The 13,703-nt window shown below is 35.7% G+C and overlaps 1 protein-coding gene across 2 annotated transcripts in view; it reads right to left on the reverse strand.

The window, feature by feature from the left end:
- The window catches only part of LOC106051968 (uncharacterized), a 58,565-nt gene that overhangs the window by 19,757 nt on the left and 25,105 nt on the right, over positions 1–13,703 (reverse strand). For both annotated transcript variants that reach the window (XM_056011402.1, XM_056011401.1), the window contains exons 7-13: positions 8,951–9,004; positions 8,235–8,288; positions 7,996–8,055; positions 7,786–7,839; positions 7,560–7,613; positions 7,160–7,213; positions 6,933–6,986 (exon numbers count right to left, since the gene is read on the reverse strand). In XM_056011402.1, coding sequence (XP_055867377.1) covers positions 6,933–6,986; positions 7,160–7,213; positions 7,560–7,613; positions 7,786–7,839; positions 7,996–8,055; positions 8,235–8,288; positions 8,951–9,004 — 384 coding nt within the window. The remainder of the gene's footprint in view (positions 1–6,932; positions 6,987–7,159; positions 7,214–7,559; positions 7,614–7,785; positions 7,840–7,995; positions 8,056–8,234; positions 8,289–8,950; positions 9,005–13,703) is intronic.

The following is a 13,703-nucleotide window of genomic DNA, read 5'->3' on the forward strand; positions in this document are numbered from 1 at the left end:
AACTCAAGTTCAAGAATTCAAAGTTCTCGGAAGTGGGAGTAGAAATTAAGTGAACCAATTAGATTTAACTTAATTTTTTTTTTGCATTTTTTGGATTCAAGCATACAATGTGAGTTATAGCGGCACCTTCGATATGGATCATGGAGGTTACGGTTATAGTACCACATTTTTTTTATACAACACAAAAATATCATTATAAGTAAAGGTTGGAAAAAGATGACTAGAAAAATAATATTTGGGCTCATCATAATTGTAACTCTTATAATGAAAAATTTAGTATGAATTCTAAATTTTCAAAAACAAAGTCTTTTTTTTTTTTAAACAAAAAGATAAATTTGAGTGCTATTACATAAACTGTGTCGCAATGTTTCACTTTTATGTTTTATACGTCATGATTTCGTCTTGAAAGGGGAGAGGGCGGTAAAGTGAAAACGTTAATCCTCTCTCCTTTTTAGAATTTCCGCAAAGAGTGCATTTGTCATTAAAGAATAGGGGGTGGGGCGACTCGATATAAGAATTTAATATATAGCATATATAATTATATTAAAGACATATTTTAAAAACAAAATGTAATTTCTTAACTAAAATACAAAAAAAGTATTGGTTTTCCGATGGGCGGAAGGCGATTGCATATATTGCCCCTCCCACCTGGTACAACCCTTTTTCATTTTTATTTACTAGTGATAAAATTTGAGTTTGTGTGCGATATAATATACAAATGGGTTATAAAATCAATATGTACATTATATTATATAGATATTCAACTATTTCTGTTAACAAACTATAATTGTTCTATAAACATAGGACTACCCCCCCCACTCAGAGGGCTAGAGTGGGGAGGGCAGTAGAAGCAATAGCCCCCACCTCACCGAATCGGCTTAGATACCAGAAGTGTAGCCATTTAATATAAAAACTATATAGTAATTCAACTAATTTTGTTTACTTACTATGATTTCTAAATAAAAGTAGGACCGCCCACCTCCATATCCAAAGGGTTTTGGCGATGAAGAGCAGTAGATGTATTTGCCTCTCACACCACCCCACCCAATCGGCTAACAGGGGAATGACATAATATAATGATCGGTTAAAATATCAATAACAAGTTTTAATGATATAGATATTTAATTGATTCTGTTAACAAGCTGTGATTTCTAAAATAAATTGGACCGCACCCCCCCTTCACCATTAACTTTCGAGTGATATATGCCATCGCCACTTCCCCATCCCACCAAATCGGCCAACATACTAGAAAGGGAGCGAAAAAATCTAAAAATAGGTTGAAATATAAATAATTAGTATATATTATTATCATAACTAATAAAGTCGTATGCAAATTGTGTGATTTCTTTACTAAATTCGTCCTACGAGTTGGGGGGGGGGGTAATCACCCCTACCCCCCCCCCCCCCTGGATCCGCTAGAGCCAAAGGGGTTTCGAATTTAAAACCCCGCTCCAGCGAAATTTGAAGCTTATATAATACCTCTTCAATAAAAATAATAAAATAAAATAAAAATTACGCACTCAAATTTTATAAGCGATGATATCATCTCCGAAATGCTCAAGCATGTAAAAAGGGGGGGGGGAGAAAGTACCGTGTTCTTGGCATTTCTGAATAGAACCTGCTCATCTGCCCAGGACCTGAAAAGTGCCACCACTATTCCTATACCCAAAAAGAAAAAAGATGATTCCAATGCTGAGGGCTATATTCTATAGGCCCATCTCACTCACATCCTGTGTGGGAAAGATGGCTCAAAAAATGGTAAATGAGCGTCTGGTTTCAGGGCTGAAATGTCCGCTAAATATCAAGTCAACATCTTTGTGCAGAGCGTAGCAGATGGATTATAAACTTCTTACAAGAGCATACAAAAAGAACAAGGATGTACGGAGAAGACTCAGGGGAAATTGACATCAAGCACGGTCTACCCCAGGGGTCTGTTCTCTCATGTTTCCTTTACACGGCCTTCGTAAATTACCTACCAGCTCAGCAAAATGCCAAAAGCTGCAGTATGCTGATGCCTTTGGAAATTCGGAAGGAGCGCAACCTCTATAAAAAATTGTTGCAAGAAAATCTCCATACGCTCTGCTCATACACACAAAAATAGAGACTAGAAATAAGCACCTCCAAGTCGGTCTATTCTCTGTTCACACTAGGGACTGGCATTCTCAGGCAACCTTTCCGGCTTTCCCTTAACAGAGTGTCTCTCAGCATGGAAAAGCCATCCAAGTACCTTGGTGTAACTTTAGATCGCAAACTAAAAATGTTTAAGCACATCCAGGAAATTGCAAGAAAGGCCTCAGGAAAGACTAAGACTAAGACTAAGACTGCTTTATTGATCCTTACGGAAATTTGTTGTGATTACAAGGACTCGTTTCTCATATAAAGACAACACAACAGAAAAATACACATAAATACAACAGACAACATAAAGAGTTCATTCAGCGACTACACACAGGTATCTTGGTGCATTTCATGTTCCCTGATCAATGAGTGGCGGTGATAGAGTCTGACCGAGTGAGGTACGAACGAGTTTTTGTACCGCTCCGTTCTTGTTTTGATTGACAGCAGTCGCCCACTTCGCGACGACCTGGCGTAGTTCTGATGGAGCGGGTGGCCGTTGTCTTCCAAGATTTTTTGATTTTTCTTAGGCACGTTTGTTCAAAAAGTTCCTTTAAATGTGGTAATGTTGTGAGTGTAATTTTTGATGCTTTTTTAATGATGTTTTCTAGACGTTGCAACAGTTTAGATGAGGCGTTGCCTTGCCAACAACTTTGCTCTGTGCGGAAGCTGGAATCCACGAAAAGGGAGCCTGAGCAGACATGCTCCGGTCACTCTATTTAGGACCAGTCCGATCACAGATAGACTACAGCCTACCTGTGCAAATTTATGGCTCTAGGACTGCTCTTGAACAACTTGATCAAATACAGTCCCAAGCACTAAGATTTGTCTATGGAACCTTTAGGACAAGCCCAGTAAATGCGGCTGAAATAATGGCTAATGTAGGTTCACTAAACCTTAGAAAGGAAAGGTCAGTACTGATTTGCTTTGAGCGGTATAAAAGGCTAGTTGATTAACTCCCAGCTACAAAACTAGTGGATGGTTGGAGATGCAGAAGACGTATGCATCATGCCACTAAACTATCTGATAAAGCTGACCTCTCCTCCAACCGACAAAACATTCAACGTTTGCATCCCCCCCCCTTGGTGTCGCCCAACGACCGCAGACATACGTTTGAAACTAGTTGACCCTAATAATATTAAGCTAAGTTTAACAATATTCAAATTCTAGCACTGGAGACCATTAACGCCTTCAAGCCCAGTGCCATTTTTGCATATACTGATGGGTCGGCATCGATAGATACTGGAAGAGCAGGCTATGGAGCATACATCGACTTTCTTGGCTCTTACTCAGTCAAAATAGTTGGACCATGTGGTAGTGTTTGCAGTTTTGATGCGGAGGCCATGGCAGTCTGGGAAGCCATAAAAGTCATTGACCCCAACTCGGCGAGGAACATTTGAGGGCAACACAGATTGTTGTGGTCACTGACTCAAAACCTGTACTAAAGGCTTTGCAAAGCCCTGGAACATGCCCCCCCCCTATAGACACTCTCATCTTGGTTTCACCCAGCATAAAGCAACGCTAAGGCATCCCTGTAAAAATGCAGTGGGTACCAAGTCACATAGGTGTGACTGGCAACACTATTGCACTATTCTACTCACCGAACAGGCTGTAAGTTTCCACCATGCTATGGCTATAATTCAGAAAACAAAAATGGAAAAGTTGTTTGAGTGCTAAGATAAGTCCCAAAAAGCCCGCGGAGTCTAAGAGCGCACGAGGCGCCCTGACCGCACTTCCCCGTGGTGGAGGCTGTCCAGGCCTGAGCAAGCTATTTAGCACAGTACATGTTGGCTCATATTTCTCACGGCTATTACCAAATTTCAATTCACGGTGCCCCCGCTGCGGGGAAGAAGAGAAAACAGTGCTTCATATTTTGTTTTACTGCCCCCTCTCGACAGGTCTGGGAAACCAAAATTCTCGACCTGTATGGTGACTTGCATGCACCACGCAATAAAGCAGGGTTTCTGTCCAAAGCTTTAGTAAGAGAGGATTTGAGCCCTCACTCAAATGGAGTTTGATGATGATGATGATGAACGTAGCCAAAACGTTTTTTATAGTTTTAACCTTGGCACTTTCAGCGGGATTTGAAGCTAAAGAATACCTTTTCAATATAAAAAGCAAACCACACACTATATGACAATTCTATGAGCGTAGCCAAGCCAAGGGGGATTTGAGTTTAAACCCCCCTCCTCCTGAGGGCTTTTTTCAAAGTTTAAAAATTCTCGAGATGATTTTGAATTTCAAATCCCCGTACTAACAGTTTTGAGGTTAAAAAACCTTTTTCTTCAATATAATTCTAAAGCAAACTAAATTCACCAAATTCTATTATCATAGCTATGGGGGTTTTGAATTTGTTAAAAAAAAACACTCTAGAGATTTTTTAGACAGATTTTAGTAATCAGTTATAGTGATCGGGTCTCAATCAAGAAAATCCTATGTCGAACTGGGAGTAGACTCATTAGTAAGACAAAATAAATTACGCATACCAAGCGTTGCGACAACATGTACAACTTGGCGCCACACTTTCACGGAGGACCTAAGAGTAGATGGGAAGAGGCTTCAGACATTGCCAGTGACATAATTTGTGGAATTTTATGTGTAAATTTTGCTTTTTTTATATTGAAGAGATATTTTTTAGCTTCAAACCCCGCTGAAGGGAGTTTAAACTCAAAACCCCATTGGTTACGCTCATAGAATTTTGTTTTGAGCGTGCAATTTGCTTATTTATATTGAAGATTTATTTTTAAGCTTCTAATGATGGATTAATATTAAAATGTCACCTAAAATAAAAAAAAATCAAAGCCAAAAATTATATTAGTGACATATTTTTTTTTATCGCACCCGTAAGGGGAAAAGTCGCTATTAGGATTGTACAAATTGTCCGAATGTCGTCTGTCACACTCAGATCTCGAAATTTACAAGAGAAATATATTTAAAAATTTTACGTTGCGATGCGGCTTGAAAAGTTTAGGTTCAACGGCTACTTTGGGTTTTCTAAAAGCAAATCGTTTAGTTTATAAAACTAATTATGCATGTGATTTATTCATAAAAATTCACAAATTCTAAAACTATTACGTAAATGTAAGGGAGATAATGTTACATTATGTTAACAAAGAAAGACAATTTTTGTGTGTATTTTTAGTATCACTTAATCTAATATATTTATAAAATGTACAAGAAATATTTACAACATTATTATAAATATTAGTTAAAGTGGTTTTTTCTGGTCAACTAGCTGCTGAAATTAAAAGAAATTATTTATGTTTATAAAGGCTAAGAATGCACTTTTTAGGTAAATATTACGCACATTTTTTAAAATGGACTTTTTATGCAGCGACTTTCGTGCAGTAATAGCATAACTCCACGGCATGATATGGTGCTAAACATTCCTTAAATTTTTTTAATAATCAGATTTTATTTATTTTTTGTTTAGTGTCCCCATCAGGATAAAAGCCGCCTTTTTTTGTGCGTTTTGTCTGTTGGTCGGTCTGTCCATCATAAAAACAACAACAATAACTCTAAACGCTATTAAAAATCTAATTTAACCTTTAATGTTCCTTCCAAAACATTGCAATAGCTTTAAGTATCTATAATAGATTTTTTTTGTGAAAAAAATCAATGACAACGAATGTTTGTTTTCTCTTCTATTACATGTAATTTTCGTGCAATGAACTATGAAGAACTATGAAGTTGTTCCAGATATTGTTTTATAAAAGAAATATGTGAAACGATTATTTGAATTATCATCGTTGACTTACATTATCCTTATATTCTTGGACAATAAGTCACTATAGTTTCACTATCGATATCCAATTGTTCTATATATTCAACTTATAACAAATTTACTTCAAATGCCTTTTTTTATTCAAAAAATTCGACAATAGGTTGTTCGGGATTTTAAAAAAGAAAGTAATTAACAAGAAACGATTATTGAAAATATTTTTTTATACTTAGTTTTCCATTGAAATTTCTTGATGAAACATAGCATACGTTGTTTTTTTATCATTAAAGACTGTTACAGATTTGGTTTTGAAAAAGAAATCTAACTTCATTATTTACATTTTCTTACAAATCATTGCCAACAATGTTATGAATTTTATATGAAAAATCTACTAACGCCAAATAACTGTTTGAAATCCCTCTTCTAAAAAAATAATCTTCTTCTTATTTACAAAAATTGGTTGATCCGTATTTTTTTTATGAAATTGCTCTTATTTCTATTTATGTGAAATCGCACTTCTCTCTTGCAAAATCTGTAAAAAAAATTTGCATCAAAAGAGTAAGAATTTTAAAAAAGAAAATGGAATTACCGAACTCAATTTCTAACATTGTCTCTGTCCTTAAATTAGAAGTAAGTTAAGAAATTTGTCTGTATTTAGTTTGCCAGCTTTAATTTTAATTTTTTTTTTTAATTTGTTTTGTTTCTGTGCACCTAGTTTTTTCATTTCCCTTTATGCCCAGAGCCTGCTATCACAACTTTGGCTCCCATTGCCCCCCAAAATCACGAAAACGCCCCAGCGGGCGATACCACCCCCGTTGAAAACCACTGATCTACATCTACATTATACGAATATGTGAAAATGTGTACATTTCGAAACTACATCTATCTTTTAATCTAACAATGAATTTTAAACTGCTAAGAAACAAATTGCGAAATAAATAAATACAAAAAAATAAAATTAAGAAAAAATAAAAAGATAGTTAGCCAAATTTTACACCAAACTACATCTATCTTTTTATCTAACAATCAATTTTCAACTGCTAAGAAACCAATCGGAAAAAAAAACAAAATTAATACAATTAAAAAAAAAAATTACCCAGATTTTTAAAGTCTGTAAGAATTGGTTTGCTGACTATGGATTCTTTCAAATCTGTAAACAAATTTTACACCAAAATTACTATTTTATTTCATCTACATCTACATTATACAAATATGTGTACATTGTCAAACTACATCTAAATTTTTATCTCACAATCAATTTTAAACTGCTAGGAAACCAATCGCAAATAAAAAGATAATAATAAAATAAATAAAAAATGATACCCGGATTTTTTAAGTCTGTAGGGATTAGTTTGCTGACTTTGGATTCTGACAAATCTGTAAATAAATTTTACATCAAAATAACTATTATCATTAATCTTCATTATATGAATATGCCAACATTACAAAACTACATCTATCTTTTTATCTAACAATCAATTTTAAACTGCTAAGAAACCAATCGCAATTTCCAAGAATTTTTAAGTCTGTAAGCGTTGGTGTGAGGACTATTGATTCGGATAATCTCTAAATATATTTTACACCAAAAAAAAAAAAACTATTATATTTCATCTACATGTACATTATACGAATATGTGTACATTGCCAAACTACATTTATCTTTTTATCTAACAATCAATTTTAAACTGCTAAGAAAACAATTTGGAAAAAAAAGAACTGTTACCTATATCTTTGAAGTGTAGAAGCGTTAATTTGCTAATTATGGATTTTAATAAATCTGTAGAAAAAATTTACATCAAAATAAAAATTTTGTTTTGTCTACACGTACATTATACGAATTTTGTGCATTGTCAAACTACATCTATGTTTTTAACTTACAATCAATTTTCAACTGCTAGGAAACCAATCGCAAATAAACAAATAATAATAAAATAAAAAAAAAATTTTACCAAGATTTTGTAAGTCTGTAAGGATTGGTTTGCTGAATTTGGATTCTGACAAATCTGTAAACATATTTTACATCAAAATAACTATTAACATTCATCTTCATTAAATGAATATGCCTACATTGCGAAACTACATCTGTTATTTTATCTAACAATCAATTTTAAACTGCTAAGAAAGCAATCGCGAAAAAAAAAAAATAAAAGAATTTTTACCTATATGCCTATCCACAAAGTGTCTAAGCGTTAATTTTCTGATTATGGATTGTGATAAATCTGTAAAAAAAATTTAGGGCAAAATAACTCTTTTATTTCATCTACATGTACATTATACGAATTTGTGTACATTGCCAATCTACATCTATCTTTTTATCTAACAATCAATTTTAAACTGCTAAGAAACCAATTGCAAAAAAAAAAAAAAAAAACATTAATAAAATAAAAAAATAAGTTACACAGATTTTTAAGGTCTGTAAGCGTAGGTTTGAGGACTTTGGATTCGGATAAATCTGTAAATAAATATTACAGCCAAAAAAAAAACTATTATATTTCAACCACATGTACATTATACGAATATGAGTACATTTCCAATCTACAACTATCTTTGTATCTAACAATTAATTGCAAAAAAAAAAACAAAAAAAAACGAAATAATAATAATAAATAAATAAAATAAGAACTGTTACCTATAGGCCTATCTTCAATGTATTTAAGCGTTGATTTGCTGATTATGTATTCTGATAAATTTGTAAAAAAAAATTACGGCAAAATAACTCTTTTAATTTATCTACATGTAGTAAAGTTCCCCTTTTAGATCTTGTGGTCTATAGGGCAGATGATGTAAAGCTCATCTGTTTCTGTGGCCTACGGTAAACAAGGGTGTCATGTGGCCAGCACAACGACCAACCGCCTTTACTTTTTCCTAACTAACATTAGAGCTGGGTGGACTCGAAATTAAAAACCCCAGTCTTCACCAGGATTCGAACCTGGGTCCCCAGTTCGGAAGCCAAACGCTTTACCGTTCAGCCACCGCGCCTTATACGAATATGTGTACATTTCCAAACTACATCTAGTTTTTTTTTATCTAAAAATCATTTTTAAACTGCTAAGAAACCAATTGCAAAAAAAAAATAAAAATTAATTACTTAAAAATAAAACAAAAAAAACTTACCCAGATTTATATAGTCTGTAAGCGTTGGTTGGCTGACTATGGATTCTAATAAATCTGTAAAAAAAATGCATCAAAATAACTATTATATTTCATCTACATCTGCATTACAAGAAAATGTCTATTGCCAAACTACATCTATCTTTTTATCTAACGATCAATATATCACTTCTCAGAAGCCAGTTTAAAAAAAAAATTAATTAATTAATTTAAAAAGTTACCAAGATACCGGTATCTAAATTCTGTAAATTCTAATAAATATGAAAAGAGAAAGTCCATTTTTTAAAACTAAAAATAACATTATTTGTATTTGATTGGCGAAATTTCCCCCCCCCCCCACCAAGCCAATTGGAATTCAGTTACTGATTTTTTGCTTTGAATTTGTTTATTTTATGAGAGACTTTACTACTAAACCATCACTTGCCCCAGCGCAGCCAATGGTGCTTTGAGTTTAAAACCCTTTACCAGGGGGTCTTGCAGTTAAATTAGGACTACCCTATTCTACAAAAACAAAACAAGAAAATCAAAATTATGTAAACGAGAATTCTGAAATTCCACGAGCATAGATAAAGGTGGTTTTGATTTTACCCCCCATCCTTCCGAAATTTACGATAAATCCCCCTCTTAGTAAAAGACCATCCATACATCAGTCACAAGATTCTAATAAAGTAAACAAGAGGGGTTTTGTGTTTAAAACGGCCCACCAGCGGAGTTCGCAGCTAAAAGCCACCTCTTTAATATAAAAAAGCAAATTACACACTCACAATTCTAGGAGCCTAAACAAATGGGTTTTGAATTTAAAAACCCCTTCAGTGGGAGGGGGGGGGGTTGAAGCTACAAATACATCTTCAATATAAAAAAAAGCAAATTAAACACTCAAAATTCTATGATCTTAGCCAAAGCACTAATGGATCCAGAACATTGGAGTGGGAGGCGATTTTTATTCAAACCTTAACCCCAATGCCCTGTAAACCCTAACACTAAGCATAAACGCGCGCAAACCATATATAAGCACCGACGCCAAAAGTGTTTTCTTGCATTCTTCACTACAGAAACGCATTATCCGGACATCTACAGCTCAATATTTATCTTTTTAAAAAGGACTTTTTAAATGTTTTACTCAAAATTTATTATTCTAATATAAATTTACAAGCTTTTACTACATTGCAAATACAACCGATTTGTTCCTTGAAAAGAAAAGACACCCCACATATTTAGATTAAGACTTTTAGGATCGCCGCTGAAAAAATAAATATTTGAAAATAAAAAACAGCCATGTTGATGCCCTTCTGTTGACAGCTAGGGGTCTTGGGAGCGTTGTCAGCTTCCCCAGTGAGGATCGGGGGAAAGCTCCGACGCCAAAATCGTTTTCTTGCATTCTTCACTGCACAGACGCATTATCCTGGCATCTACAGATCATTATTCATCCTATTTAAAAGGACCTTTTGAATAATATTTTATTGGAAAAATATTCTAATATGAATTGACAGGCCCTTACTACTTTGCAAAAACAACCGATTTGCTCCTTGAAATGATAAAATACCCATCATATTGTTACGAATCTCACTATCCAGGCTCTCTGCAAACTGCACCATACACCACCAACTTAAAGAACTTGACAAGTCAGGGCTCCAAAATAACGTAAAGGTTTAATGTCCATAAATAACAGCCAATACTGTACAATTGGCAGCACGTAGAACAGTAAAAATAGCTCTGCGATAACAAATATCTCTCCGATAACACCGTTCCGCCGTATCAAGTCTTGCACTGGCCTCTCCGTCTCGTTCCGGGCTTGCACTGGGTTCAACAGTTCAGGACTGACTTCACACACTTGGGCTCGTTGTGTCGGACTCGATCACAGACCAAGATCAAGAGCCGTTCGTCTCAACTGTACTTGACAGTACTCCGCACTGAACCGTTGTAATGCTCCGTACAGAACCACACCGTTGAACTGTGCTGTAGTCGACCGTGTTCTGAACTCCTGTCGCGAACCCGCTCTCTTAATGTCCATAAATAACAGCCAATACTGTACAATTGGCAGCACGTAGAACAGTACAAATAGCTCTGCGATAACAAATATCTCTCCGATAACACCGTTCCGCCGTATCAAGTCTTGCACTGGCCTCTCCGTCTCGTTCCGGGCTTGCACTGGGTTCAACAGTTCAGGACTGACTTCACACACTTGGGCTCGTTGTGTCGGACTCGATCACAGACCAAGATCAAGAGCCGTTCGTCTCAACTGTACTTGACAGTACTCCGCACTGAACCGTTGTAATGCTCCGTACAGAACCACACCGTTGAACTGTGCTGTAGTCGACCGTGTTCTGAACTCCTGTCGCGAACCCGCTCTCTGAACCTCGCTGTATTGAGCCCCTTTTCTCGACCGTCTTGACTGCGACACCTCCGCTCTTTATATAGGGTCCTTACTGGCCTTCTTGAACCGGACAGAACGCCGCTCGACGTTTCTAGGTGGTCAGATGACTACAACTCTCGTGACGCTCATGAGCTCTGTTCACGACGGCGATCCTTCCCGAACCGTCCTGTTGATACTCGACTCGATTGACCGTCGTAGCTCGTCACGGTTGACCGCTCGTCTAGCGCTGGCCTGGGGCGAATTGCGTCGGCTGACTACACTCACACCACTACCCCCATCTGTGCCACCACCAAGTTTATAACAATATTGTTGAACCCTGTTCCTCTCTGACTAACCATTTTTTCCTCGTGCGAAGTAGGGTGACTTTTGTTTATGCTGTTGGACGTAAATGACCTTTCCTAGTGTGTTAGTGTGTTAAAAAACTTTAGTTATGAGTTTGGATTTCTTGACTGAGGATTGAGGACAGTATTTCTTTTTATCAGGGATATTAATTAATCATAGTTGCATTGTGCTTCTGCAATCGGATAGATACCAGCGATCCTGAGAATCGAAGAGTTATTTTCTTTAATTAAATCCCACGTCATAACAATATTTTAAGACTTTCAGGATCGCAGCCGAAAAAAAAAATGTATTCGGAAAAAAAATGCTTATTTGTAAGTGATAAATTTTGTTCAATAGGCATGTTTGTAACTTTGCTTTGTTACAGAACTCCAATTCAAGAATTCAAAGTTCTCGGAAGTGGGAGTAGAAATTAAGTGAACCAATTAGATTTAACTTAATTTTTTTTTTGCATTTTTTGGATTCAAGCATACAATGTGAGTTATAGCAGCACCTTCGATATGGATCATGGAGGTTACGGTTATAGTACCACATTTTTTTTATACAACACAAAATATCATTATAAGTAAAGGTTGGAAAAAGATGACTAGAAAAATAATATTTGGGCTTATCATAATTGTAACTCTTATAATGAAAAATTTAGTATGAATTCTAAATTTTCAAAAACAAAGTCTTTTTTTTTTTAAAAACAAAAAGATAAATTTGAGTGCTATTACATAAACTGTGTCGCAATGTTTCACTTTTATGTTTTATACGTCATGATTTCGTCTTGAAAGGGGAGAGGGCGGTAAAGTGAAAACGTTAATCCTCTCTCCTTTTTAGAATTTCCGCAAAGAGTGCATTTGTCATTAAAGAATAGGGGGTGGGGCGACTCGATATAAGAATTTAATATATAGCATATATAATTATATTAAAGACATATTTTAAAAACAAAATGTAATTTCTTAACTAAAATACAAAAAAAGTATTGGTTTTTCCGATGGGCGGAAGGCGATTGCATATATCGCCCCTCCCACCTGGTACAACCCTTTTTCATTTTTATTTACTAGTGATAAAATTTGAGTTTGTGTGCGACATAATATACAAATTTCTGTTAACAAACTATAATTTTTCCATAAACATAGGACTACCCCCCCCCCACTCAGAGGGCTAGAGTGGGGAGGGCAGTAGAAGCAACAGCCCCCACCTTACCGAATCGGCTTAGATACCAGAAGTGTAGCCATTTAATATAAAAACTATATAGTAATTCAACTAATTTTGTTTACTATGATTTCTAAATAAAAGTAGGACCGCCCACCTCCATATCCAAAGGGTTTTGGCGATGAAGAGCAGTAGATGTATTTGCCTCTCACACCACCCCACCCAATCGGCTAACAGGGGAATGACATAATATAATGATCGGTTAAAATATCAATAACAAGTTTTAATGATATAGATATTTAATTGATTCTGTTAACAAGCTGTGATTTCTAAAATAAATTGGACCGCACCCCCCCTTCACCATTAACTTTCGAGTGATATATGCCATCGCCACTTCCCCATCCCACCAAATCGGCCAACATACTAGAAAGGGAGCGAAAAAATCTAAAAATAGGTTGAAATATAAATAATTAGTATATATTATTATCATAACTAATAAAGTCGTATGCAAATTGTGTGATTTCTTTACTAAATTCGTCCTACGAGTTTAGGGGGGGGGGGGGTAATCGCCCCTACCCCCCCCCCCCCCCTGGATCCGCTAGAGCCAAAGGGGTTTCGAATTTAAAACCCCGCTCCAGCGAAATTTGAAGCTTATATAATACCTCTTCAATAAAAATAATAAAATAAAATAAAAATTACGCACTCAAATTCTATGAGCGATGGTATCACCTCCGAAATGCTTAAGCATGTAAAAAAGGGGGGGGGGGAGAAAGTACCGTTTTCTTGGCATTTCCGAATAGAACCTGCTCATCTGCCCAGGACTTGAAAAGTGCCACCATTATTCCTATAAAAAAAAGGGAAAAGATGCTTCCACTGCTGAGGGCTATAGGCTATAGGCCCATC

This window comes from Biomphalaria glabrata, chromosome 14 (assembly GCF_947242115.1).
Source record: "Biomphalaria glabrata chromosome 14, xgBioGlab47.1, whole genome shotgun sequence".
NCBI lineage: Eukaryota > Metazoa > Mollusca > Gastropoda > Planorbidae > Biomphalaria > Biomphalaria glabrata.